Source organism: Coregonus lavaretus, assembly GCF_964263955.1.
Source record: "Coregonus lavaretus genome assembly, chromosome: 1".
Classification (NCBI taxonomy): Eukaryota; Metazoa; Chordata; class Actinopteri; order Salmoniformes; family Salmonidae; genus Coregonus; species Coregonus lavaretus.
The window spans coordinates 28,601,416-28,628,380 of NC_139988.1; the positions used below are offsets into that span (position 1 = coordinate 28,601,416).

Genomic DNA, 26,965 nt, shown 5'->3' on the forward strand with positions numbered 1-26,965 from the left:
AAGACCTGGTTCATGCCGACTACGGTAGAGTGTGTGTGTGTGTGTGTGTGTGAATCCAGAACCAGCAATCTAGTTGTTTGTGTGCTAGCCAGGCAGGCCGGGACAGGGTGTGTATGACTGGGTGCTAGAATGGAGGTGTAGGCTCGGTTCTAATTTGTGCTCTCTGTCACCTCCGGCCACATGACAAATGGATCAAGGACAATGCCCAAAGAACAGTCAGCCCTTCCCCACTGAGGGGCCAAACTGTATCTTTCTCTCTCTACAGTATCCAGGGGACACCTTCAGATGTTATAAATGAAATGTTATAAATGAAATGGTCTGTTCCCTCTCACTTATCCTGCATCCTGTCCATTGGAGAACGATTGTATATTTTCTAATTTCCAAGGCTTCTAGCCTAGTAAGCATCTCTTTGTTCATGCTTTGTAATGTAAGTTAACCTTTGAATCTATATGCCTAGAATTAATGTTTTAACGTCAGCATTGCCTTGTAACATAAGCGTTATGCCTTGTATGTGAATCCATTCATTTTGCAAAGTTATTAAATAATACTTGCTTTGAAATTCGCTTCTCATGACCATTCCTTGATCTTAGCCAGCTAAACACATAATACTTGATTGCACATGGTTTTACTATAATGTTAAATGGAGTCAGATAGACATTTTAATTGGCTAGTCTTATTATTAACTCTGCCTAGAAGGTCAGCATCCCGGAGTCGCCACTGTTGACGTTGAGACTGGTGTTTTGTGGGTACTATTTAATGAAGCTACCAGTTGAGGACCTGTGAGGCACCTGTTTCTCTAATGTATTTGTCCTCTTGCTCAGTTGTGCAGCGGGGCCTCCCACTCCTCTTTCTATTCTGGTTAGAGCCAGTTTGCGCAGTTCTGTGAAGGGAGTAGTACACAGCGTTGTACGAGAGCTTCAGTTTCTTGGCAATTTCTCGCATGGAATAGCCTTCATTTCTCAGAACAAGAATAGACTGACGAGTTTCAGAAGAAAGTTATTTGTTTCTGGCCATTTTGAGCCTGTTATCGAACCCACAATTGCTGATGCTTCAGATACTCAACTAGTCTCAAGAAGGCCAGTTCTATTGCTTCTTTAAAATCAGCACAACAGTTTTCAGCTGTGCTAACATAATTGCAAAAGGGTTTTCTAATGATCAATTAGCCTTTTAAAATGATAAACTTGGATTAGCAAACACAACGTGCCATTGGAACACAGGACTGATGGTTGCTGATAATGGGCCTCTGTACGCCTACGTAGATATTCCATTAAAAATCAGCAGTTTACAGCTACAACAGCCATTTACAACATTAACAATGTCTACACTGTATTTCTGAACTATTTGATGTTATTTTAATGGACAAAAAAAATACTTTTATTTCAAAAACAAGATAATTTCTAAGTGACCGCAAACTTTTGAACGGTAGTGTATATATTTTCACACACACACACACACACACACACACACAGTGCCTTGCAAAAGTATTCATCCCCCTTGGCATTTTTCCTATTTTGTTGCATTACAACCTGTAATTTAAATTGGATTTTATTTGGATTTCATGTAATGGACATACACAAAATAGTCCAAATTGGTGAAGTGAAAATAAAATGGTGCGTGCATGCAAATGTATTCACTCCCTTTGCTATGAAGCCCCAAAATAAGATCTGGTGCAACCAATTACCTTCAGAAGTCACATAATTAGTTAAATAAAGTCCACATATGTGCAATCTAAGTGTCACATGATCTCAGCATATATACACCTGTTCTGAAAGGCCCCAGAGTCTGCAATACCACCGAGCAAGGGGCACCACCAAGCAAGCAGCACCATGAAGACCAAGGAGCTCTCAAAACAGGTCAGGGTCAAAGTTGTGGAGAAGTACAGATCAGGGTTGGGTTATAAAAAAAATATCTGAAACTTTGAACATCCCACGGAGGACCATTAAATCCATTATTAAAAAATGAAAAGAATATGGCACCACAACAAACCTGGCAAGAGAGGGCCGCCCACCAAAACTCACGGACCAGGCAAGAAGGTCATTAATCAGAGAGGCAACAAATAGACCAAAGATAACCCTGAAGGAGCTGCAAAGCTCCACAGCGGAGATTGGAGTATCTGTCCATAGGACCACTTTAAGCCGTACACTCCACAGAGCTGGGCTTTACGGAAGAGTGGCCAGAAAAAAAGAAAAAAAGAAAAAAAAAATCCATTGGTTTAAGAAAAAAATAAGCAAACACATTTGGTGTTCGCCAAAAGGCATGTGGGAGACTCCCCAAACATATGGAAGAAGGTACTCTGGTCAGATGAGCCTAAAATTGAGCTTTTTGTCCATCAAGGAAAACGCTATGTCTGGAGCAAACCCAACACCTGTCATCACCCCGAGAACACCATCCCCACAGTTCAGCATGGTGGTGGCAGCATCATGCTGTGGGGATGTTGTTCCATCGGCAGGGACTGGGAAACTGGTCAGAATTGAAGGAATGATGGATGGCGCTAAATACAGGGAAATTCTTGAGGGAAGCCTGTTTCAGTCTTCCAGAGATTTGAGACTGGGACGGAGGTTCACCTTTCAGCAGGACAATGACCCTAAGCATCCTGCTAAAGCAACACTTGAGTGGTTTAAGGGGAAACATTTTATTGTATTGGAATGGCCTAGCCAAAGCCCAGACCTCAAGCCAATTGAGAATCTGTGGTATGAATTAAAGATTGCTGTACACCAGCGGAACCCATCCAACTTGAAGGAGCTGGAGCAGTTTTGCCTTGAAGAATGGGCAAAAATCCCAGTGGCTAGATGTGCCGAGCTTATAGAGACGTACCCCAAGAGACTTGGGATCTCTAGTGGCACAGCTAGCACTGCGATGCAGTGCCTTAGACCACTGCGCCACTCAGGAGACAAAATGCATTCCAGGTGACTACCTCATGAAGCTGGTTTAGAGAATGCCAAGAGTGTGCAAAGCTGCCAGCACGGCAAAGGGTGGCTACTTTGAAGAATCTCAAATATAAAATATATTTTGATTTGTTTAACACTTTTTTGGCTACTACATGATTCCATATGTGTTATTTCAAAGTTTTGATGTCTTCACTATTATTTTACAATGAAAAAAATTGTAAATACAAAGAAAAACCCTGGAATGAGTAGGTGTGTCCAAACCTTTGACTGGTACTGTATATCTATGTATCCATTGATTCTTAAAGTATATAACTTATAAAAAGCTTAGTTGGGAGAAGTAGATCCCTGTAGCTCAGTTGGTCGAGCATGGCGCTTGCAACGCCAGGGTTGTGGGTTTGTTTCCCATGGGGGGCCAGTATGAAAATGTATGCACTCACTAACTGTAAGTCGCTCTGGATAAGAGCGTCTGCTAAATGACTAAAATGTATATAATGGGCTTCATTGCCAAAATCCCGAACTATCACTTTAATGTCAAAAACATGTCAATTCAAACTTTCCAACACAGAAACATGAAATACTGGGGTAACATATTTCACATGAAAGACAAATCTGTGTCTGTCCTTTGAACTAATTAATCAATGAATCATTATCAAATCAAAAACACCTAACACATTGTGATCTCTACAGCGCCGTTAGCTGGTCGTCATGGACCTTGCGTAGGCTTAAATACTGACATACACTGATTTATAGGCCATATAGGGTAAAATGCCACTTTCTCTGTAATTTTTTAATCAGGTCAGTAAATAAATATAAATTACGGTCCCTTTCTCATTTGCTTTTAACAGTACCAAGAATTAGAACTAGTCATGGTAGAACTAGTTTTAGTTACTCAGCTCTGTGCTCCTGGAATTCTTTCCAGAACATTAAAAAAATGTGATGATCTAGTCATGTTGGTGGAGTTTAAACACTTGGTCGATGTAAATATCATAGAAGTTTGTAATTTTCTTTATGACAGCTGTTTTTTTATTATGACTTTTGTGTTTCTTTATGTAATATGTAATTGTTGTGCTGTATGTGTGTCTATAGTTTTGTTCAATGTTTTGTTAGTGGGTGTAAGTTGTTTTGTCTGAAACTTTGTTGCCCCTGCTGCTGTTGGACCAGGTATCTCCTGAAAAAGAGATTTGATCTCAATGAGAAAAACCTGTATAAATAAAGGTAAACATTAAAAAATATATATTTTTGCCATTTAAATAATTGAATATGAGGGTAATGTCCTGTACATTCAAGATTGATTATGTGTCCTGAATGCATGAACAAATTAATTTATGATTGAATGAACGAATGAATGAATGAACAAACACATGAACAAATGAATGAATAAACCTAATCATGAAATTATTCACATTTAAAGTGTCACATGATTCTCTTCTCTGCTGGTTGCCATTACACAACCTCGGTCGGACGTTTTACACAACGAGTCATTGAGGAGGCCAGTGTTGTGTAAACGCTACCAACAGATAGCTGTGTAGTGTGTGTGTGTGTGTGTGTGTTAAATGCTACCAACAGGAAGTTGCTATGTCAGGAATAGCTCCAAAATGTAAAGTTCCAAGTATTCTAAAGAAGTTGCGTAAACCACAGGGTAGATATTTTCTTGTTGAGCCCAACCGTAAATCAGCGTTTTAAAATAGGCCCAGCCTCCTTGTCTCTCTCCCCCAGTGTAAGGGCGGTAGTCAGAGATGGGAGTGTTGGTGGGATGGTATAGCCCCATTGTGGTACGTGTGATACACGAGAGGTGGATTTGTGAGGTAACTTGCCCTCACTTCACTTTGGGACTACCTGAGTGAGTACTTAACTTACTGATAAATCAGGAACCATTTGACCTCAGATACAGGGTTTTGATAGACTTGTTTCTTTTATACATTGTAGTAGGCCTATATATACACTGTATCTAAAACTATTTATGTATTTTCTAAAGGAGCCATCTCCATGGGATTGTCTTTTAGTCAATCATCATTGTAGTGATGTGTTTTTATACGTTAGGGATTCTTCTATTCTTCCCCCATGAATGATGTTTTCTACTACTAATTTGTAAATGCGCTTTCTTCCTTATATGGCATACAGTATCTATGTATGGCTTATTCTGGGTTCAGTTCAGTGCTCAGTTGATTAGGGTCATGTTAATTAGGGCATGCAACAGAAAATGTTTTAAAACGTTTTGCAATGGAAAATAAAATGTTTTGTTTCTTACTGGACAAATCCAATAAGTCCCCACACAGTCCTTGGCTGTTTCAGTAAAATGTTCCTCGATTTGGTGCCTAATAAACACAGCCCAAGTCTCTGGGTTCCCTCCTCCAGGTGTCCAGGTTCGTTTGTCTGCTTGTTGTTGGGAAGCTGTTGGGGGGTGGGGGTGTGGGGCAAATAGCGACAGAATTAGCCACCTGGAATATTCCTCCCCCGGGTGCTTTGTTGATAAAGGATATTTCAGTGTAAACGCAAACCTCAGTGTCTCCATTTTGAGAAGGACAGGGTGTATTCATAGACTTCATATTCTCATGTCACGAGAGAGGAGGGGAGCAGGGGGACAGAACCATCCGTGATTACCATAAATTCACAGATAAACTCAGATGGCATGGCTCTGCAGATTTCTAACTTATTATGAAAACAGCTATGTTTTCATATACTGTAAATCTACTTTTTATGCAGTTTTGTGTGTTTGTGTATGTGACCAAGATGAAAGCTGCCCGTGGTTAGTATACGCGTGAAGGATGGATGGATGGTGTGTGTGTCACAGATGAAAGCTCATATTGGTTAATAAGTGTGTGGTGGAGGATAGATACTGTAGGGAGAATGTAACTACTAACCAGGGGGAGAAGGATTGATGTAGATTACTGTACTATTGGATGCATGGGAAAAATCAACTACATGCTCTAATTATAAAGATATTTAAACTAAGGGGCAAGACCTGGTTCATGCCGACTACGGTAGAGTGTGTGTGCGTGTCTGAATACAGAACCAGCAATCTAGTTGTTTGTGTGCTAGCCAGGCAGGCCGGGACAGGGTGTGTATGGCTGGGTGCTAGAATGGAGGTGTAGGCTCGGCCCTAATTTATGTGCTCTCTGTCACCTCCGGCCACATGGCAAATGGATCAAGGACAATGCCCAAAGACCAGTCAGCCCTTCCCCACTGAGGGGCCAAACTGTATCTTTCTCTCTCTACAGTATCCAGGGGACACCTTCAGATGTTATAAATGAAATGGTCTGTTCCCTCTCACTTATCCTGTATCCTGTCCATTGGAGAACGATTGTATATTTTCTAATTTCCAAGGCTTCTAGCCTAGTAAGCATCTCTTTGTTCATGCTTTGTATTGTAAGTTAACCTTTTAATCTATATGCCTAGAATTATGCTTTGTTAACGTCAGCATTGCTTTATGCCTTGTATGTGAATCCATTCATTTTGCAAAGTTATTAAATAATACTTGCTTTGATATTCGCTTCTCATGACCATTCCTTGATCTTAGCCAGCTAAACACATAATACTTGATTGCACATGGTTTTACTATAATGTTAAATGGAGTCAGATAACATTTTTAATTACAGGTCATATGTAGATATATACATACACATATACACACACACACACACACATACACACACACACACACACACAGTGCCTTGCAAAAGTATTCATCCCCCTTGGCGTTTTTCTAATTTGTTGCATTACAACCTGTAATTTAAATGTATTTTTATTTGGATTTCATGTAATGGACATACACAAAATAGTCCAAATTGGTGAAGTGAAAAAAAAAAAACGTTTCAGAAAATTCTAAAAAATAAATAATGGAAAAATGGTGCGTGCATTTATTCACCCCCTTTGCTATGAAGCCCCTAAATAAGAGCTGGTGCAACCAATTACCTTCAGAAGTCACATAATTTGTTAAATAAAGTCCACCTGTGTGCAATCTAAGTGTCACATGATCTGTCACATGATCTCAGTATATATATATATACACACCTGTTCTGAAAGGCCCCAGAGTGCAGCACCACCAAGCAAGCTGCACTATGAAGACCAAGGAGCTCTCCAAACAGGTCAGGGACAAAGTTGTGGAGAAGTACAGATCAGGGTTGGGTTATAAAAAATTGAAAGAATATGGCACCACAACAAACCTGCCAAGAGAGGGCCCTCACCAAAACTCATGGACCAGGCAAGAAGGGCATTAATCAGAGAGGCAACAAAGAGACCAAAGATAACCCTGAAGGAGCTGCAAATCTCCACAGCGGATATTGGAGTATCTGTCTATAGGACGACTTTAAGCCGTACACTCCACAGAGCTGGGCTTTACGGAAGAGTGGACAGAAAAAAGCCATTGGTTAAAGAAAAAAATAAACAAACACGTTTGGTGTTTGCCAAAAGGCATGTGGGAGACTCCCCAAACATATGGAAGAAGGTACTCTGGTCAGATGAGACTAAAATTGAGATTTTTTCCCCGAGAACACCATCCATCGGCAGGGACTGGGAAACTGGTCAGAATTGAAGGAATGATGGATGGCGCTAAATACAGGGAAATTCTTGAGGGAAACCCGTTTCATTCTTCCAGAGATTTGAGACTTGGACGGAGGTTCAACTTCCAGCAGGACAATGACCCTAAGTATACTGCTAAAGCAACACTTGAGTGGTTTAAGGGGAAACATTTAAATGTCTTGGAATGGCCTAGTCAAAGCCCAGACCTCAATCCAATTGAGAATCTATGGTATGACTTAAAGATTGCTGTACAGCAGTGGAACCCATCCAACTGAGCAAAAATCCCAGTGGCTAGGTGTCCCAAGCTTATAGAGACATACCCCAAGAGACTTGCAGTCTCAAAAATATTTTGCATCTTCAAAGTGGTAGGCATGTTGTGTAAATCAAATGATACAAAACCCCCCAAAATCAATTTTAATTCCAGGTTGTAACGCAACAAAGTACGGAAAATGCCAAGGGGGATGAATACTTTTTCAAGCCGCTGTATTTATACACACAGTGCCTTCGGTAAGTACACTGCTCAAAAAAATAAAGGGAACACTAAAACAACACAATGTAACTCCAAGTCAATCACACTTCTGTGAAATCAAACTGTCCACTTAGGAAGCAACACTGATTGACAATAAATTGTACATGCTGTTGTGCAAATGGAATAGACAACAGATTAAAATTATAGGCAATTAGCAAGACACCCCCAATAAAGGACTGGTTTTGCAGGTGGTGACCACAGACCACTTCTCAGTTCCTATGCTTCCTGGCTGATGTTTTGGTCACTTTTGAATTCTGGCGGAGCTTTCACTCTAGTGGTAGCACTACAACCCACACAAGTGGCTCAGGTAGTACAGCTCATCCAGGATGGCACATCAATGCGAGCTGTGGCAAGAAGGTTTGCTGTGTCTGTCAGCGTAGTGTCCAGAGCATGGAGGCGCTACCAGGAGACAGGCCAGTACATCAGGAGACGTGGAGGAGGCCGTAGGAGGGCAACAACCCAGCAGCAGGACTGCTATCTCCGCCTTTGTACAAAGAGGAGCAGGAGGAGCACTGCCAGAGCCCTGCAAAATGACCTCCAGCAGGCCACAAATGTGCATGTGTCTGCTCAAATGGTCAGAAACAGACTCCATGAGGGTGGTATGAGGGCCCGACGTCCACGGGTGGGGGTTGGCTTACAGCCCAACACCATGCAGGACGTTTGGCATTTGCCAGAGAACACCAAGATTGGCAAATTCGCCACTGGCGCCCTGTGCTCTTCACAGATGAAAGCAGGTTCACACTGAGCACATGTGACAGACGTGACAGAGTCTGGAGACGCCGTGGAGAACATTCTGCTGCCTGCAACATCCTCCAGCATGACCGGATTGGCGGTGGGTCAGTCATGGTGTGGGGTGGCATTTCTTTGGGGGGCCGCACAGCCCTCCATGTGCTCGCCAGAGGTAGCCTGACTGCCATTAGGTATCGAGATGAGATCCTCAGACCCCTTGTGAGACCATATGCTGGTGCGGTTGGCCCTGGGTTCCTCCTAATGCAAGACAATGCTAGACCTCATGTGGCTGGAGTGTGTCAGCAGTTCCTGCAAGAGGAAGGCATTGTTGCTATGGACTGGCCCGCCCGTTCCCCAGACCTGAATCCAATTGAGCACATCTGGGACATCATGTCTCGCTCCATCCACCAACGCCACGTTGCACCACAGACTGTCCAGGAGTTGGCGGATGCTTTAGTCCAGGTCTGGGAGGAGATCCCTCAGGAGACCATCCGCCACCTCATCAGGAGCATGCCCAGGCGTTGTAGGGAGGTCATACAGGCACGTGGAGGCCACACACACTACTGAGCCTCATTTTGACTTGTTTTAAGGCCATTACATCAAAGTTGGATCAGCCTGTAGTGTGGTTTTCCACTTTAATTTTTAGGGTGACTCCAAATCCAGACCTCCATGGGTTGATACATTTGATTTCCATTGATAATTTTTGTGTGATTTTGTTGTCAGCACATTCAACTATGTAAAGAAAAAAGTATTTAATAAGATTATTTCATTCATTCAGATCTAGGATGTGTTATTTTAGTGTTCCCTTTATTTTTTTGAGCAGTGTATTCAGACCCATTAGTTTTTTATTTTTAATACATTCGCAAACATTTCTAAAAACCTGTTTTCGCTTTGTCATTATCTGGTATTGTGTGTAAAAAAAAATAATAATTTAAATCCATTTTAGAATAAGGCTGTAACGTAACAAAAAGTGGAACAAGTCAAGGGGTCTGAATACTTTCCGAAGGGACTGTATATACATACACTGAACAAAAACAAACGCAACATGCAACCATTTCAAAGATTTTACTGAGTTACAGTTCAAGTAAGGAAATCAGTCAATTGAAATAAATTCATTAGGCCCTAGTCGCAGAGTACGACCCTACCTTACACAGAAAGCGGCACAGGTCCTAATCCAGGCACTTGTCATCTCCCGTCTGGATTACTGCAACTCGCTGTTGGCTGGGCTCCCTGCCTGTGCCATTAAACCCCTACAACTTATCCAGAACGCCGCAGCCCGTCTAGTGTTCGACCTTCCCAAGTTCTCTCATGTCACCCCGCTCCTCCGCACACTCCACTGGCTTCCATCTACTACAAGACCATGGTGCTTGCCTACGGAGCTGTGAGGGGAACGGCACCTCCTTACCTTCAGGCTCTGATCAGACCCTACACCCAAAACGAGGGCACTACGTTCATCCACCTCTGGCCTGCTAGCTCCCCTACCTCTACAGAAGCACAGTTCCCGCTCAGCCCAGTCAAAGCTATTTGCTGCTCTGGCACCCCAATGGTGGAACAAGCTCCCCCACGACGCCAGGACAGCGGAGTCACTGACCACCTTCCGGAGACACTTGAAACCCTACCTCTTTAAGGAATACCTGGAATAGTATAAAGCAATCTTTCTACACCCCCCCCCCACCCCCACCCCCACATAAAAAAAGAAAAAAAGTGGTTGTCCCACTTGCTATCATAAGTTGAATGCACCAATTTGTAAGTCGCTCTGGATAAGAGCGTCTGCTAAATGATGTAAATGTAATTGTAGTCTATGGATTTCACATGACTGGGAATACAGATATGCATCTGTTGGTCAGAGATACCTTTAAAAAGTATGGGCGTGGATCAGAAAACCAGTCAGTATCTGGTGTGACCACCATTTGCCTAATGCAGCACGAAACATCTTCGCATAGAGTTGATCATGCTATTGATTGTGGCTGTGCGAAGTTGCTGGATATTGATGGAAACTGGAACACGCTGTCATACACATCGATCCAGAGCATCCCAAACATGCTCAATGGGTGACATGTCTGTTGAGTATGTAGGCCATGGAAGAACTGGGACATTTTCAGCTTCCAGGAATTGTGTACAGATGCTTGCGACATGGGGCCGTGCATTATCATACTGAAACATGAGGTGATGGAGGCGGATGAATGGCACGACAATGGGCCTTAGGATCTCGTCACATATCTCTGTGCATTCAAATTGCCATCAATAAAATGCAATTGTGTTCATTGTCCGTAGCTTATGCCTGCCCATACCATAACCCCACCGCCAACATGGGGCACCTATATACATATAGGTAGGGGTAAGGTGACTAGGCAACAGGGTAGATAGACTGAGCTGTAGCAGCAGCGTATGTGGAGCAGCAGATGTATATGGTGAGTGTGAAAGTTTGTGTGTTTGAGTGAGTGAGCGTGTGTGTGTGTGGTCGCAGTATGCATGTGTGCACATGTGTGTGTATGGGCGTGTGTGTTGGGGTCAGTATAAGTATGTGTGAGTGTGTGTGTGGGTAGAGTCCAGTGTGTGTGTGAAGAGTCAGTGCAAGAGAGTTAGTTCAAAAAAGGGTAGTCCGGGTAGCCATTTGAATAGCTATTTAGAAACCTTGTTTAGTAGTCTTATGGCTACGGGGTAGAAGCTGTTTATGGTCCTGTTGGTTGCAGACTTGGTGCACTGGTAGCACTAGCCATGCAGTAGCAGAGAGAACAGTCGATCGCTTGGGTGGCTGGAGTCAGATTCTTTGGGGGGCCTTCCTCTGACACCGCCTGGTATAGAGGTCCTGGATGGCAGGGAGCTCGGCGTGGTGTCCTGGGCCGTGCTCACCACCCTCTGTAGCGACTTGCGGTCGGGTGCCTTGCAGTTGCCGTACCAAGTGGTAATGCAGCCAGTCAAGGTGTTCTGAGGGCCCATGCCAAATCTTTTCAGCCTCCGGTGGCAGGGCATAAATAGATGCTCACACACACACACTACACTGGCAGGGGTTAAATACATGCTCTAACAATAAACAAGTGTCTTTCCAAATGACACATAACTCACACCTCCTTCCCAGAGCTTTAGTAAGGGTTTTGTAACACTCACACTGTATGGAGGGTCAGACACTTGCTTTAAACATCTTTAGAAATAGGGCGTGTAGTTGAATTTTCCCACGCCTCCAATAGTACAGTAATCTACATCAATCCTTCTCCCCCTGTTTAGAATGGTTACACATCCGCCCTACTGCATCTATCCTCCACCACACATACTAACCACTATGAGATTATATCTGTGACACACACACCATCCATCCATCCTCCACGCATATACTAACCACTGTCAGCTTTCATCTCGCTCACATACACAAACATGTGACTGATACACACGTCAGCTTCATTGTGTGTGATGATGGGGCACCATACGCCCCATCTGATTAGCAGCAGCTTTGATCAAGCTCTGCAATTACTGCTGGCACAAGTGTTACATGAGCAACTTAAACCAAAATCTCAATGCCTATTCTGGAACTTAAAATATACAATCCATCTACAAACGCCACTCTCCTTTCTATTTGAGTTAAGTTTAGTATTAATAGATGCTATTGCGCCCCCTGGTGTTAGGCAACCTAAACTACACTCTGCACACGTCACTGAGCCCATAAACTGTACTTCTAACCCACTATCAGTCATCCGTGTGTGTTTTACCATGCGCTGCAGTTTAAGATATCGTTGACGGCCTCCTCAGTTTCGATTCAGCTTCAGAACCTGTTCCAATTGTTTCTCCACCTCACTGTACCTCTATACACACACGTTCAGAGGTCTGCCTAACCATATTTTATAAAAATTGATAAATAACCACTAAAGTGCAGAATATTACATTTACGTCATTTAGCAGACGCTCTTATCCAGAGCGACTTACAAATTGGTGCATTCACCTTATAGCCAGTGGGATAACCACTTTACAATGTTTATTTATTTATTTATTTATTTTTTTGGGGGGGGGGTAGAAGGATAACTTTATCCTATCCCAGGTATTCCTTAAAGAGGTGGGGTTTCAAATATCTCCGGAAGGTGGTGAGTGACTCCCGCTGTCCTGGCGTCGTGAGGGAGTTTGTTCCACCATTGGGGTGCCAGAGCAGCGAACAGTTTTGACTGGGCTGAGCGGGAACTGTGCTTCCGCAGAGGTAGGGGAGCCAGCAGGCCAGAGGTGGATGAACGCAATGCCCTCGTTTGGGTGTAGGGTCTGATCAGAGCCTGGAGGTAAGGAGGTGCCGTTCTGCGTAGCAATGATAGGAGAGACCATGTGAGGATATGACAGAGCCAAGTGACTTGGTGTATAGAGAGAATAGGAGAGGGCCTAGAACTGAGCCCTGGGGGACACCTGTGGTGAGAGCACGTGGTGCGGAGACAGCTTCTCGCCACGCCACTTGGTAGGAGCGACCGGTCAGGTAGGACGCAATCCAAGAGTGAGCCGCGCCGGAGATGCCCAGCTCGGAGAGGGTGGAGAGGAGGATCTGATGGTTCACAGTATCAAAGGCAGCAGACAGGTCTAGAAGGACAAGAGCAGAGGAGAGTGAGTTAGCTTTAGCAGTGCGGAGAGCCTCCGTGACACAGAGAAGAGCAGTCTCAGTTGAATGACCAGTCTTGAAACCTGACTGGTTTGGATCAAGAAGGTCATTCTGAGAGAGATAGCAAGAGAGTTGGCTAAAGACGGCACCCTCAATAGTTTTGGAGAGAAAAGAAAGAAGGGATACTGGTCTGTAGTTGTTGACATCAGAGGGATCGAGTGTTGGTTTTTTGAGAAGGGGTGCAACTCTCGCTCTCTTGAAGACGGAAGGGACATAGCCAGCGGTCAAGGATGAGTTGATCAGCGAGGTGAGGTAAGGGAGAAGGTCACCGGAGATGGTCTGGAGAAGAGAGGAGGGGATAGGGTCAAGCGGGCAGGTTGTTGGGCGGCCGGCCGTCACAAGTCGCAAGATTTTATCTGGAGAGAGAAGGGAGAAAGAAGTCAAAGCATAGGGTAGGGCAGTGTGAGCAGGACCAGCAGTGTCATTTGACTTAACAAACAAGGATCGGATGTCGTCAACCTTCTTTTCAAAATGGTTGACGAAGTCATCCACAGAGAGGGAGGAGGATTCAGCAGGGAGGAGAAGGTGGCAAAGAGCTTCCTAGGGTTAGAGGCAGATGCTTGGAATTTAGAGTGGTAGAAAGTGGCCTTAGCAGCAGAAACAGATGAAGAAAATGTAGAAAGGAGGGAGTGAAAAGATGCCAGGTCCGCAGGGAGTCTAGTTTTCCTCCATTTCCGCTCGGCTGCCCGGAGCCCTGTTCTGTGAGCTCGCAATGAGTCATCAAGCCACGGGCTGGAGGGGAGGACCGAGCCGGCCTGGAGGATAGGGGACATAGAGAGTCAAAGGATGCAGAAAGGGAGGAGAGGAGGGTTGAGGAGGCAGAATCAGGAGATTGGAGGGAGAAGGATTGAGCAGAGGGAAGAGATGATAGGATGGAAGAGGAGAGAGTAGCGGGAGAGAGAGAGCGAAGATTGCGACGGCGCATTACCATCTGAGTACATTTACATTTTAGTCATTTAGCAGACGCTCTTATCCAGAGCGACTTACAGTTAGTGAATACATATTTTTTTATACTGGCCCCCCGTGGGAATCAAACCCACAACCCTGGCGTTGCAAACGCCATGCTCTATCAACTGAGCTACATCCCTGCCGGCCATTCCCTCCCCTACCCTGGACGACACTGGGCCAATTGTGCGCCGCCCATGAGTCTCCCGGTCGCGGCCGGCGGCGACAGAGCCTGGATTCGAACCAGGATCTCTAGTGGCACAGTTAGCACTGCGATGCAGTGCCTTAGACCACTGCGCCACTCAGGAGTGGGGGCAGAGTGAGTAGTGTTGGAGGAGAGCAAGAGAGAAAAGGATACAAAGTAGTGGTCGGAGACATGGAGGGGAGTTGCAGTGAGATTAGTAGAAGAACAGCATCTAGTAAAGATGAGGTCAAGCGTATTGCCTGCCTTGTGAGTAGGGGGGGACGGTGAGAGGGTGAGGTCAAAAGAGGAGAGGAGTGGAAAGAAGGAGGCAGAGAGAAATTAGTCAAAGGTAGACGTAGGGAGGTTGAAGTCCCCCAGAACTGTGAGGGGTGAGCCATCCTCAGGAAAGGAACTTATCAAGGCGTCAAGCTCAGTGATGAACTCTCCAAGGGAACCTGGAGGGCGATAAATGACAAGGATGTTAAGCTTAAAATGGGCTAGTGACTGTGACAGCATGGAATTCAAATGAGGAGATAGACAAATGGGTCAGAGGAAAAATAGAGAATGTCCACTTGGGAGAGATGAGGATTCCTGTGCCACCACCCCGCTGACCAGATGCTCTCGGGGTATGCGAGAACACATGGTCAGACGGGGAGAGAGCAGTAGGAGTAGCAGTGTTTTCAGTGGTAATCCATGTTTCCGTCAGCGCCAAGAAGTCGAGGGACTGGAGGGTAGTATAGGCTGAGATTAATTCTGCCTTGTTGGCAGCAGAACGTCAGTTCCAGAGGCTGCCTGAGACCTGGAACTCCACGTGGGTGGTGCGTGCAGGGACCACCAGGTTAGAGAGGCAGCAGCCACGCGGTGTGAGGCGTTTGTATAGCCTGTGCGGAGAGGAGAGAACAGGGATAGACAGAGGCATAGTTGACAGGCTACAGAAAATGGCTACAATAATGCAAAGGAGATCGGAATGAAATGAACTAAACATCTGGGAAAGGAGAGAGGACAGTTGTGCCATGAACACAGTGAATAGAATAGGGCGTGTGCGTGATGACACCACTGGTTAACATACACCATAACGGCAGGAAGAAAACAGAACAAAATACATTGTTACCGCTCTTGCTGCTGGTGACTCAGATCCACCTCTACGCAGACAACACCATTTTGTATACATAAGGCCCTTCATTGGACATTGTGTTAACAAACCTCCAAATGCGCTTCAATGCCATACAACACTCCTTCTGTGGCCTCCAACTGCTCTTAAACGCTAGTAAAACCAAATGCATGCTCTTCAATCGAACGCTGCTTGCACCCGCCCGCCCGACTAGAATCACTACTCTCGGCAGGTCTGACTTAGAATGTGTGGACAACTACAAATACCTAGGTGTCTGGTTAGACCGTAAACTCTCCTTCCAGACTCACATTAAGCATCCCCAATCCAAAGTTATATCTAGAATCGGCTTCCTGTTTCGCAACAAAGCCTCCTTCACACATGCTGCTAAACATGCCCTCGTAAAACTGACTATCCTACCGATCCTTGACTTCGGCGATGTCATTTACAAAATAGCTTCCAACACTCAACTCAGCAAATTGGATGTAGTCTATCACAGTGCCATCCGTTTTGTCACCAAAGCCCCATATACTACCCACCATTGTGACCTGTACGCTCTCGTTGGCTGGCCCTTACTACATATTCGTTGCCAAACCCACTGGCTCCAGGTCATCTATAAATCACTTCTAGGCAAATCCCCGCCTTATCTTAGGTCATTGGTCACCATAGCAACACCCACCCGTAGTCTGCGCTCCAGCAGGTATATCTCACTGGTCATCCCCAAAGCCCACACCTCCTTTGGCCGCCATTCCTTCCAGTTCTCTGCTGCAAATGACTGGAACGAACTACAAAAATCTCTGAAGCTGGAGACACTTATCTCCCTCATTAACTTTAAGCATCAGTTGTCAGAGCAGCTTACCGATCACTGTACCTGTACACAGCCCATCTGTAATTAGCCCACCCAACTACCTCATCCCCATATTGTTATTTACATTGTTATTTATTTTGCACCCCAGTATCTCTATTTGCACATCATCTTCTGCACATCTACCACTCCAGTGTTAATACTAAATTGTAATTATTTTGCACTATGGCCTATTTATTGCCTTACCTCCATAACTTACTACATTTGCACACACTGTATATAGATTTTATATTTTCTATTGTGTTATTGACTGTACGTTTTTGATTATTCCATATGATTATTCCATATTTGATTATTCTGTACTCCTGAGTGGCGCAGTGGTCTAAGGCACTGCATCAAAGTGCTAACTGTGCCACTAGAGATCCTGGTTCGAATCCAGGCTCTGTCGCAGCCGGCCGCGACCGGGAGACTCATGGGCGGCGCACAATTGGCCCAGCGTCGTCCAGGGTAGGGGAGGGAATGGCCGGCAGGGATGTAGCTCAGTTGATAGAGCATGGCGTTTGCAACGCCAGGGTTGTGGGTTCGCTTCCCACGGGGGGCCAGTATAAAAAAATATGTATTCATTAACTGTAAGTCGCTCTGGATAAGAGCGTCTGCTAAATGACGTAAATGTAATGTAACTCTGTGTTGTTGTTGTTTTTAAATCGCACTGCTTTGCTTTATCTTGGCCACTGGCTTACCTGGTTAAATAAAGGTAAAAAAATAATTAATAAAAAAACATTGGGAGGCTGAAATGATTCAAATAAATGTATTACTTACAAAGGACACTTCGCAGTGCAGAATACTTTAACACATAAATATTTGGTAGATTTAGCATGAACATAGATTACAGTGCTTGAGTTAAACATTTTGGTGCGTATATCAATTTTAGGGCGTATATCATTAAAAACACTTTCTCCTGAAATAGGGACTCGAGAAAAACAGAAATGGACTCCTTTACTAAAACCACACGTGCCAACTAAAAAAAAAAAGTGGGCCTCACACAGAAATACTTAATTGTTACTTTCTATCAAATTTATAAAACATGCATTGGCCCAAATGAGTGAATACTGTGCACTTGGGGTCATTCAACTAAGAAAATACACTTCTGATAGTCGTTTAAAGGTAATATTCTAGTTGTTTCTCGTGATATTTTCCCAATATGAAGTTCTGATTTCTTTGACCAATCTCTACGAGGCTGGAAATAACGCAACCACAGAAAAGCAGAACCTCCCCACCACTTACAATAATCATTCTATAGACAGTTACTGAACAGATAAAGTTCTAGCGTCTGGCAAGTCATCAATTGAATTTGAATCATAAAAAAAAAAAAAACAACACCAGTGTCAAAGGGAGAACGCATCACTGACAGGTGAAAAACGGTGGTCTTGCACGTATAGCAGACACATGCATATAAATTCGTAAATAAATAGCAGGCACTCAATTTGAGATAGAGTAGTAGTGTTGACTTTTTAAACAAAGAATTCTAATTTCTAGTGGCAGCTACAGCATCACCCACCACTTGAGGCTTGTTGTGAGCAGTTACCATATCCAGACTAAGGCAAGTCCTAGACTAAAAAGCGTGCTCAATGGAAACTTGCCATTAAAAGTGCTTTTAGTTAAGGACTACGCTTAATCTGGGTGAGGTAAACTGGCACATCGTGTTGCAAAGCGTAAGTGACAGAATAAAGAAACACCTTAAATGTGTGGCCAATGCAGACAGCCTTTGGTTTGCTTGAAGCATTCTTTGGTTCAGACTAAATACTGGCATGTAAATTACATGGGGAGCTGAAAATGACAGCATAACGTTGTAGGGACAGGGGATAGTGTGAGAAGAGACCAAGTGGACTTTACTGCAATGTGGTAGACCCCTTTCTGAAAACGCTCCTCCAATAACCACCATTAGTCAAATCAGACAGATGTAAACAAAAGATGCAGCTAGTTTAGTTTTACGTAGCTTTAGCTAGCCACTTTATACTATTTTTAAGACACTTGATTAAGCCTACATACAATGGATTCGGAAAGTATTCAGACCCCTTAACTCTTTCCAAATGTTGTTATGTTACAGCCTTATTCTAAAATTAAATTGTTTCCCCCCCCCCCCCTCAATCTACACACAATACCCCATAATGACAAGGCAATAACAGGTTTAGATTTTTTTGCAAAAGTATTCAAAATAAAAAACGGAAATATTTTAATTTACATAAGTATTCAGACCCTTTACTCAGTACTTTGTTTAGTACTTGCGATTACAGCCTTGAGTCTTCTTGGGTATGACGCTACAAGCCTGGAACACCTGTATTTGGGGAGTTTCTCCCATTGTTCTCTGCAGATCCTCTCAAGCTGTCAGGTTGGATGGGGAGCGTCACTGCACAGCTATTTTCAGGTCTCTCCAGAGATGTTAGATCGGGTTTTTCTTCCCAATTTCGATCTTGTCTAATCGCTGCAACTCCCCAACGGGCTCGGGAGGCGAAGGTCGAGTCATGCGTCCTCCAAAACATGACCCGCCAAACCGCGCTTCTTAACACCCGCCCGCTTAACCCGGAAGCCAGCCGCACCAATGTGTCGGAGGAAACACAATTCAACTGACAACAGAAGTAAGCCTACAGGCGCCTGGCCCGCCACAAGGAGTCGCTAGAGCGCGATGAGCCAAGTAATGCCCCCCCGGCCAAACCCTGCCCTAACCTGGACGACACTGAGCCAGTTGTGCGCTGCCCAATGGAACTCCCGATCACAGCCGGTTGTGATACAGCCTGGGACCAAACCCAGGTCTGTAGTGATGCAGTGCCTTAGACCGCTGCGTCACTCGGGAGGCCCAGTCTGTGCCTTTTCAAATCATGTCCAATCAATTGAATTTACCACAGGTGGACTCCAATCAAGTTGTAGAAACATCTCAAGGATGATCAACGGCAACAGGATGCACCTTAGCTCAATTTCAAGTCTCCATAGCAAAGGGTCTGAATACTAATGTAAATAAGGTATGTTTTTTATTTGTTATAAATGTTCAAAAAATGTTTTACCTGTTTTCAATTTCTCATTATGCGATATTGTGTGTAGATTGATGAGGGGAAAAAACTACGTAATCCATTTTAGAATAAGGCTGTAACGTAACAAAATGTGGAAAAAGTCAAGGGCTCTGAATACCTTTAAAATGCACTGTAAATTCAGTGATTCTGTCCCTTCATAGGACACAAAGAGGGTGAGGGGTCTCTAGAGAATAGAGGGTAGATGGAAACCGCAAGAAAAATATATTTGGTTCATTCTAGAAACAAGAGGCTTATTTCCCAGATGTTTTAAAAACTAGCAAACTAAACAACTAAAATTACTGAAACCTTGACAAACACATAGAAAAGTCGGTGTCAATTCTCAGTGCCATAATCACCCAACAGATTATGTGTGCATTTAAGCGGTTGGCCATCGGGTACAGTGGTAAAATGAAAGATAATAGAAACATGCATTAATACACTGAAGAACAAGTTAGGTTCTCTGTTAAGTTGGTGGTACTGCTCTCTGCCCCACTCTCTCTTTTAAATTATATCTATATCTATCTATATAACTAGGGGCGAAAGCACATTGCAATGGCCCACATAGCTAAGGCCAATGGCACAGAGACCATAGCCCAGTGTAGGGTATTAGGTATCAGGGTATGCCAAGGAACATTTTAGAAAATGTTTGGCAACGGAAAATTTGTTTATGTTTGTCTGTTTTCTTCCATTTGGTGCCTAAGGAACATTATCCTATTATTAGGCAGGTGACTTAGCACCAAAGCAGAGTGGAAGGGAGGCACCATTTTCTTAGGGAGGAACTGAAACGTCAGGGTGAATCTGCTGCATGCTGGATGGATGCTGGGTATCCTTTGATGTGGAGGGCCTGGTCTGTTCTGGTCTGGTGGTATTGGCACAGGAAGAGAGAGATGTGGTTGGGAAATGAGAGAAGGAGGACGAGGACAGCACAGTTTCCCAGGCCACAAACTCCAGACAGTAGTGGCTGTAGCTTAGCATAGCATAGCCTTTCCTAGCCAGCGCTGAAGGGACCGAGACTGCAGCTTGCCCTTACTAGAGAAACCGCGCCCATTTTCCCTTTCCCAGGATCAAGCCTCAAATCAGACAAAGGATAGAACAGAGATGTCATAGAAAATTGTTTCAGTTGGTTACCTTCACCAAAGCAGAGAAAGGAGCCCTCCTAGAGAATCTTGACAATCTATGTCATCATCCTTCCTCTAAGCCTTGAACTAGACAGGCCATGGCTGGCTAGGTTAACGGATGCTGGCTGATGCTAGCTGTAAGGCTAACTGCAAGGCTAGTAAGTTTTTAAGGCTTCAAGCTTTTGAGGTTGGTTCCCATAATGAGCCTAAAGGCCCAGCTGTGGTCAAGTGGGACTGCTGTCAATTGGTCCATTATTACAGTCATAATGTGCTCTTAGATTAATGATGGTGTTCACTCATTAATTATGGTGTCCACCATTTTATTAGTCTTAACATTGTCCTCCATAACAACAACAGTCCTACTGCTGTCCTTGGGGGGAGAACACGGCCCAATTTAATAGTTCATCAGCTCAGTCAGTGTCCGTAATGGGGTTCCAGTTTCTATATAAGCCCAGAGGTGGGGAGGAAACTGTGCTCAGGGCTGCCAGGGCTTCCTGTCTTTGCCCCTCTGTTCGGAAATGTGTTTGTAGCGACACTTGTCCCCAAAATGGCAGCCGGTGGTCCTCCAGAAGTAACACTCATCTCCGTTCACTGGGCCACGACGTCTGGGACTGGAAAAGGGGCAAGGTTGGAATGTTACATAAAACTGATTTTGGGATGAAATGATACACCTTTTCAAGTAGGCAACATCGCTCATCCGCAACTGATTTCCTCTTGGTTTATAAAGAGTTTATTTTAAGGGATAACTATTCCACCTTTTCAAAGTTTTAGCTTATTCTCGACTTACCTAGGGTGTTGAAAATAGGCTAAAACAAAATAAATTGGATTATCCCTTTAAAGTTGCAGTGAAACTGCCACGTCCGTTTGCAGTATTACAACAGAGTATGTACTAGTTCTATTTTTTATTATGTTGCTGGTGGCTAATCTCCTTTTCAAAAAAAATAAAAGATGCGCCTGGGGGGCGATCAGTGGCACCGTTTTACATTTAGCATATCACAGCCTTAAAAGGGTGTGGTTCCTTACCCAGTAGCAGCAGCTGCCTGTTGCGATGCGGGGGGGCTAGTCTTGATGGGGATTGGCAGAACCCTCTGGGTGTGACGGTCTGGGTAGCGAACCACCAACCTTGTGTTCTCTATACTGTAGCCCTGTGGGGGAACACACACATACACCCACAAAATACAAATCCATTAAGATCAATAGAATATAATACTTTATTGTGCATTTTTGTGAGAATCAGAAAGATAAAAATAAATTTAAAGAAAAAGTTTTAAAACAAGACCTACAATATACAAAACAGAAAAGAGAGCCAAATTAAAAGGCCACAGCATCTTATGACGTCAGAGAAGGCCACTCACATTGAGTTTCTCCATGGCCCGCAATGCCATGTTGGCGTTCTTGAAGTTGACAAAGGCACAGAACCGCTCGTGGAGAACTCGTATGCTGTCTATCTCCCCATAGGTTTTAAAGAGGTCCAACAGGTGTTTCTCAGCAAGCTCAGCGGTCACGTTCCCCACCCAGAGAGACGCACACAGGGACCTGAAGGAAAGAAAGCGAGACCGAAAAGACATCACACTTACGTCCACACAGACGTCATGTTACACACACACGTCCACACCAAATACAGAAATCAAAATCAGAGGCCATGACCCCCTGACCCTTTTTGGGTAAACATGATTGGCTAATATCCACCTACCCTGGCAGGCCCAAGGAGGAGTCCTGGCTCACCACTGAGGAGAGAGAAGACAATAACTGAATTAGAATGTTTTTTTTTTTTTACATTACTTATGTGCAACCTTCACATTTCAGAGCAATAACTCATAGAAAATGTGTCGCTTTCCTTCCCAGTCATTGAAATTAGACTAATTCCTGACATTGCTGCCCTCTAGGGTTTAGACGAGAAATGTAATGTACTGGCACAGCCTGGATGGTGGGTGGGAGGTGGTGTGTGTGCTTGCATAAGACGAAGGCAAAGCAGCTAGCAAGGTACTGCGCCGTGTCAGCTGTCATATGCAGTGTAGCTCTATAGAAGGTGCTATCTACAGTCGTGGTCAAAAGGTTTGAGAATGACACAAATATTAATTTTCACAAAGTCTGCTGCCTCAGTTTTTATGATGGCAATTTGCATATACTCCAGAATGTTATGAAGAGTGATCAGATGAATTGCAATTAATTGCAAAGTCCCTCTTTGCCATGAAAATGAACTTAATCCACAAAAAACATTTCCACTGCATTTCAGCCCTGCCACAAAAGGACCAGCTGACATCATGTCAGTGATTCTCTCGTTAACACAGGTGAGTGTTGACGAGGACAAGGCTGGAGATCACTATGTCATGCTGATTGAGTTAGAATAACAGACTGGAAGCTTTAAAAGGAGGGTGGTGCTTGAAATCATTGTTCTTCCTCTGTTAACCATGGTTATCTGCAAGGAAACACGCGCCGTCATCATTGCTTTGCACAAAAAGGGCTTCATAGGCAAGGATATTGCTGCTAGTAAAATTGCAACTAAATCAACCATTTATCGGATCATCAAGAACTTCAAGGAGAGAGGTTCAATTGTTGTGAAGAAGGCTTCAGGGTGCCCAAGAAATTCTAACAAGCGCCAGGACCGTCTCCTAAAGTTGATTCAGCTGCGGGATTGGGGCACCACCAGTGCAGAGCATGCTCAGGAATGGCAGCAGCAGGTGTGAGTGCATCTGCACGCACATTGAGGCAAAGACTTTTGGAGGATGGCCTGGTGTCAAGAAGGGCAGCGAGGAAGCCACTTCTCTCCAGGAAAAACATCAGGGACAGACTGATATTCTGCAACAGGTACAGGGATTGGACTGCTGAGGACTGGGGTAATCCCCTTTCCGATTGTTTGGGGCATCCGGAAAAAAGCTTGTCCGGAGAAGACAAGGTGAGCGCTACCATCAGTTCTGTGTCATGCCAACAGTAAAGCATCCTGAGACCATTCATGTGTGGGGTTGCTTCTCAGCCAAGGGAGTGGGCTCACTCACAATTTTGCCTAAGAACACAGTCATGAATAAAGAATGGTACCAACACATCCTCTGAGAGCAACTTCTCCCAACCATCCAAGAACAGTTTGGTGATGAACAATGCCTTTTCCAGCATGATGGAGCACCTTGCCTTAAGGCAAAAGTGATAACTAAGTGGCTCGGGGAACAAAACATCGACATTTTGGGTCCATGGCCAGGAAACTCCCCAGACATTAATCCCATTGAGAACTTGTGGTCAATCCTCAAGAGGCGGGTGGACAAACAAAAACCCACAAATTCTGACAAACTCCAAGCATTGATTATGCAAGAATGGGCTGCCATCAGTCAGGATGTGCCCCAGAAGTTAATTGACATTATGCAAGGGCAGATTGCAGAGGACTTGAAAAAGAAGGGTCAACACTGCAAATATTGACTCTTTGCATAAACTTAATGTAATTGTCAATAAAAGCCTTTGACACTTATGGAATGCTTGTAATTATACTTCAGTATACCATAGTAACATCTGACAAAAATATCTAAAAACACTGAAGCAGCAAACTTTGTGAAGACCAATACTTGTGTCATTCTCAACTTTTGACCACGACATCCATAAGTGTCCAAATAGCCATGCTCTTTGAAATGGTTGAATCCTTCTCAACTGTAATGTAATTTGTGGATTCAAATACAGTATTTAAAATGTGTGTGTGCGTCCTCACTAGGGCTGTTGCGGTGACCGTATTTCCACCACACAGGCAGTCATGACCGCAGTAAAATTCCACGTGACAGTTGAGTCACAGTAACTTCCTCTTATGCACTCTGGACATGTGCACTCTGGACTTATGCACTCTGGACATGAAGAAAGAAGTTCAACAACAGGTTGAAACTGAGTGGAAAACATGGTCGCTGTGGATGTTGTTTCAAAGCCTAACAACAAAATGGACAGCGCTTTCTAAGGTGATGATCAATTAAAATCACCATACGCATATTAGAGCTTATGCATATGAATAGGCTTATGAGCCAAAGCCCCCCCCCCCCAAAAAAAACTAAATTAAAATAATGATTGTGCCGTTATACAATACATAGCCTACCGCATATTATGCATGGCAGAATTAAAAAAAAATAAAACCGATTTAAGATTTCTTTGGTACATATTTGGTCTAGCCTATACTCCAAAATTAAACAAATTCTAGTAATCACCTTTGAGTGTGGACCGTATTATTATGCATATTGGATGGGCCTTACTCTATGCTCTAAACTTTTTATCCATGAGTCTGGGAGAGAATGTATAGGCCTAGGCGATGTGGTTGGTTCATTGATTGTATTTTCATAATTAATAGGCTGGCACATTCCCTTTAGCTACATAATATCTCACCACTGTGCATTTCCATCTCCTCCTCCATTCCTTTCTCGAGCGCGCAGTTTAATGAAATATGTTTTGTTGTGAAAACATGTTACTATCGATATTCCCGAACAGATTTCCCTTGGTTTCCCAAATTAAGCACTTGGTAGCTGCTGGAACAGGTTTGGAGAGACCATGGCATACAGAGTATTATTACCTGTCACGCAGCGAGAGGCTGCATGCGCCTCAAACGGTGGTTAAATCATGGAGTGAAATAACCAGCATGATTGAAAAACAAACCAGCTTTTCCAGTGCATATGGATGACGTCTTTATTCCCCTGCCCCTGTTCCTGCCCATTTGATAATGGGCCATTCTAAATTAAAACTCATTTTAAATATTAGTAAAGACACAAATAAATAAGATCACATCGTGTGCAGGCTGAGACAAGGAACGGAGCAAGCTTTTTCCCCCGACTCAAATCATCAATAGCCTATAGTCGCATCATGCAGCCCATATATGTTTTGATTTCTAAGACAGTCTAAGGTCTGTATCATTTACAACTAAAGTTGCCAAATAACTAAATCTAGCGTATAGGACCTGTTTAAAATGATAGCCACCTCATATGCGCACTCATTCTGGAATGGGAAAAATATCATTTTTATTTTATTCAGCTAAGTTCAATAATATTATTTTTTCTATAAAATCATATAATATAAAATAATGACACAGGACTTGGAGCATAGCCAGATAACATACAGTAGGCCAACTCATTCTGTTCTTCTGAAATTATCTTCATATCATGATGCTTCTTTACACCTACCTAAAATAAATAATGGATTTATTGTTATGGTGTATATTAAATTGATTTATTAGATTTTTTTTAAATGTAGATGTTCGAAAGGCACACATCAGCGGCTTGTATGCGTGGAGGCCTGGAAATGCTAAACGTGTCTATGTTAATTAACGGTACATTACCGTGAGACCGGCAGTCTTTTGCTTGACAATAACCGGCTGACAAAATGTCATGACCGCCACAGCCCTAGTCCTCACCCCTAGAAGCCTCAGGTGAGGCCAGTACAGCCTGTACAGTGGTGAATCTCTCCAGCAGCAACACACTCTGCATCTCCTCAAAACCCAGCTCCTAGAGACAGAGAGAAAAGGAGAGCGAGACAGAGGGAGAGAGAGTTAGGAGGCAAGACTAAGGATCCATCCCAACAGTCTAGTGGCGTCCTCTCGTCTGCTTGGAGAGTGATTGGAGAGTTAAAAGCAAACTTTGTTAAGAATGCAGCACAATGCTTTCCCCTGTCCTGTGTTTTCAGATCAGTGCAGATGTAGGAGACCACTTTAGACTATTGAGATGACCCTAAAACTTAAGGACAAAGTGCATGAACACTTGTGTGCACACTAGCTCAGTGGTTTTCAAACTTCTCTTCCGGACACCTTGATGTTTCACAATTTTGTTGTAGCCCTGAACTAACTCCCCTGATTCACCTATTCAAGGAATTGATGATTAATTAACACGTTGAATCAGGTGTGATGTAGTTAGAATACATGGAACGGCTGGGGGTCCCAGAGGAGCGGTTTGAAAACCTGACCTAAACTCCAGTCTTCCTGTCCTTAGCTGCTTGTCATGAAGGAAAGGAGACAGGGAAAGGAAGCAGTGTAGGCGATCTGGAACATAACCATACTCTGCCATTTCACATACGTATTGTGTGCCCATGGACAGCACATCAGCACGTGTGTGTGTGTGTGTAGGCTTGAATTGTGTGTATTAATATTTGATGTAGTACTCTGAAGTCGAAAAGGCTGTGTGTGTGTGTGCGCAAGGGAGAGAGAGAGGCTGAATCCAAAATCACTCCCTTCTCCTTCACCTCGCCCCTCCACTTAAGCGTTCACATGCGCCTCCGCCATATGCACAAGTGTCCAAAGCTGAGGGAGTGAAAATTATCAAGGGTGTAGGGGCTAATTAGACCCTCCGGTAGCCACTTCGGCCAAGCCAGCAAGGTGGCAGGCTTCAGAGCGAAGTGCTATCCCGACACGCAATTTGAAAAGAATGGAGAGGTGTGCCTAATTATATGCCATGTGCATTTGTTTATGTCTCATTTCGAGACTTGACACATGTAACAGATTAAAT

General features: G+C 43.9%; 1 protein-coding gene across 3 annotated transcripts in view; it reads right to left on the bottom strand.

Moving 5' to 3' along the window:
* Nucleotides 1-3,371: 3,371 nt before the first annotated feature.
* The window catches only part of LOC311108223 (uncharacterized protein), a 50,651-nt gene continuing 27,057 nt past the window's right edge, over nt 3,372-26,965 (bottom strand). For 2 of the 3 annotated variants that reach the window (XM_084150842.1, XM_084150843.1), the window contains exons 11-15: nt 25,882-25,972; nt 22,210-22,243; nt 21,872-22,052; nt 21,540-21,661; nt 17,128-21,127 (exon numbers count right to left, since the gene is read on the bottom strand). In XM_084150842.1, the coding sequence (XP_084006968.1) occupies nt 20,992-21,127; nt 21,540-21,661; nt 21,872-22,052; nt 22,210-22,243; nt 25,882-25,972 (564 nt within the window). In that variant the 3' untranslated portion in view covers nt 17,128-20,991. Of the gene's footprint in view, nt 4,057-5,136; nt 5,280-17,127; nt 21,128-21,539; nt 21,662-21,871; nt 22,053-22,209; nt 22,244-25,881; nt 25,973-26,965 lie in introns of those variants that run through there. The other variant, XR_014610489.1, reaches the window with a different exon arrangement.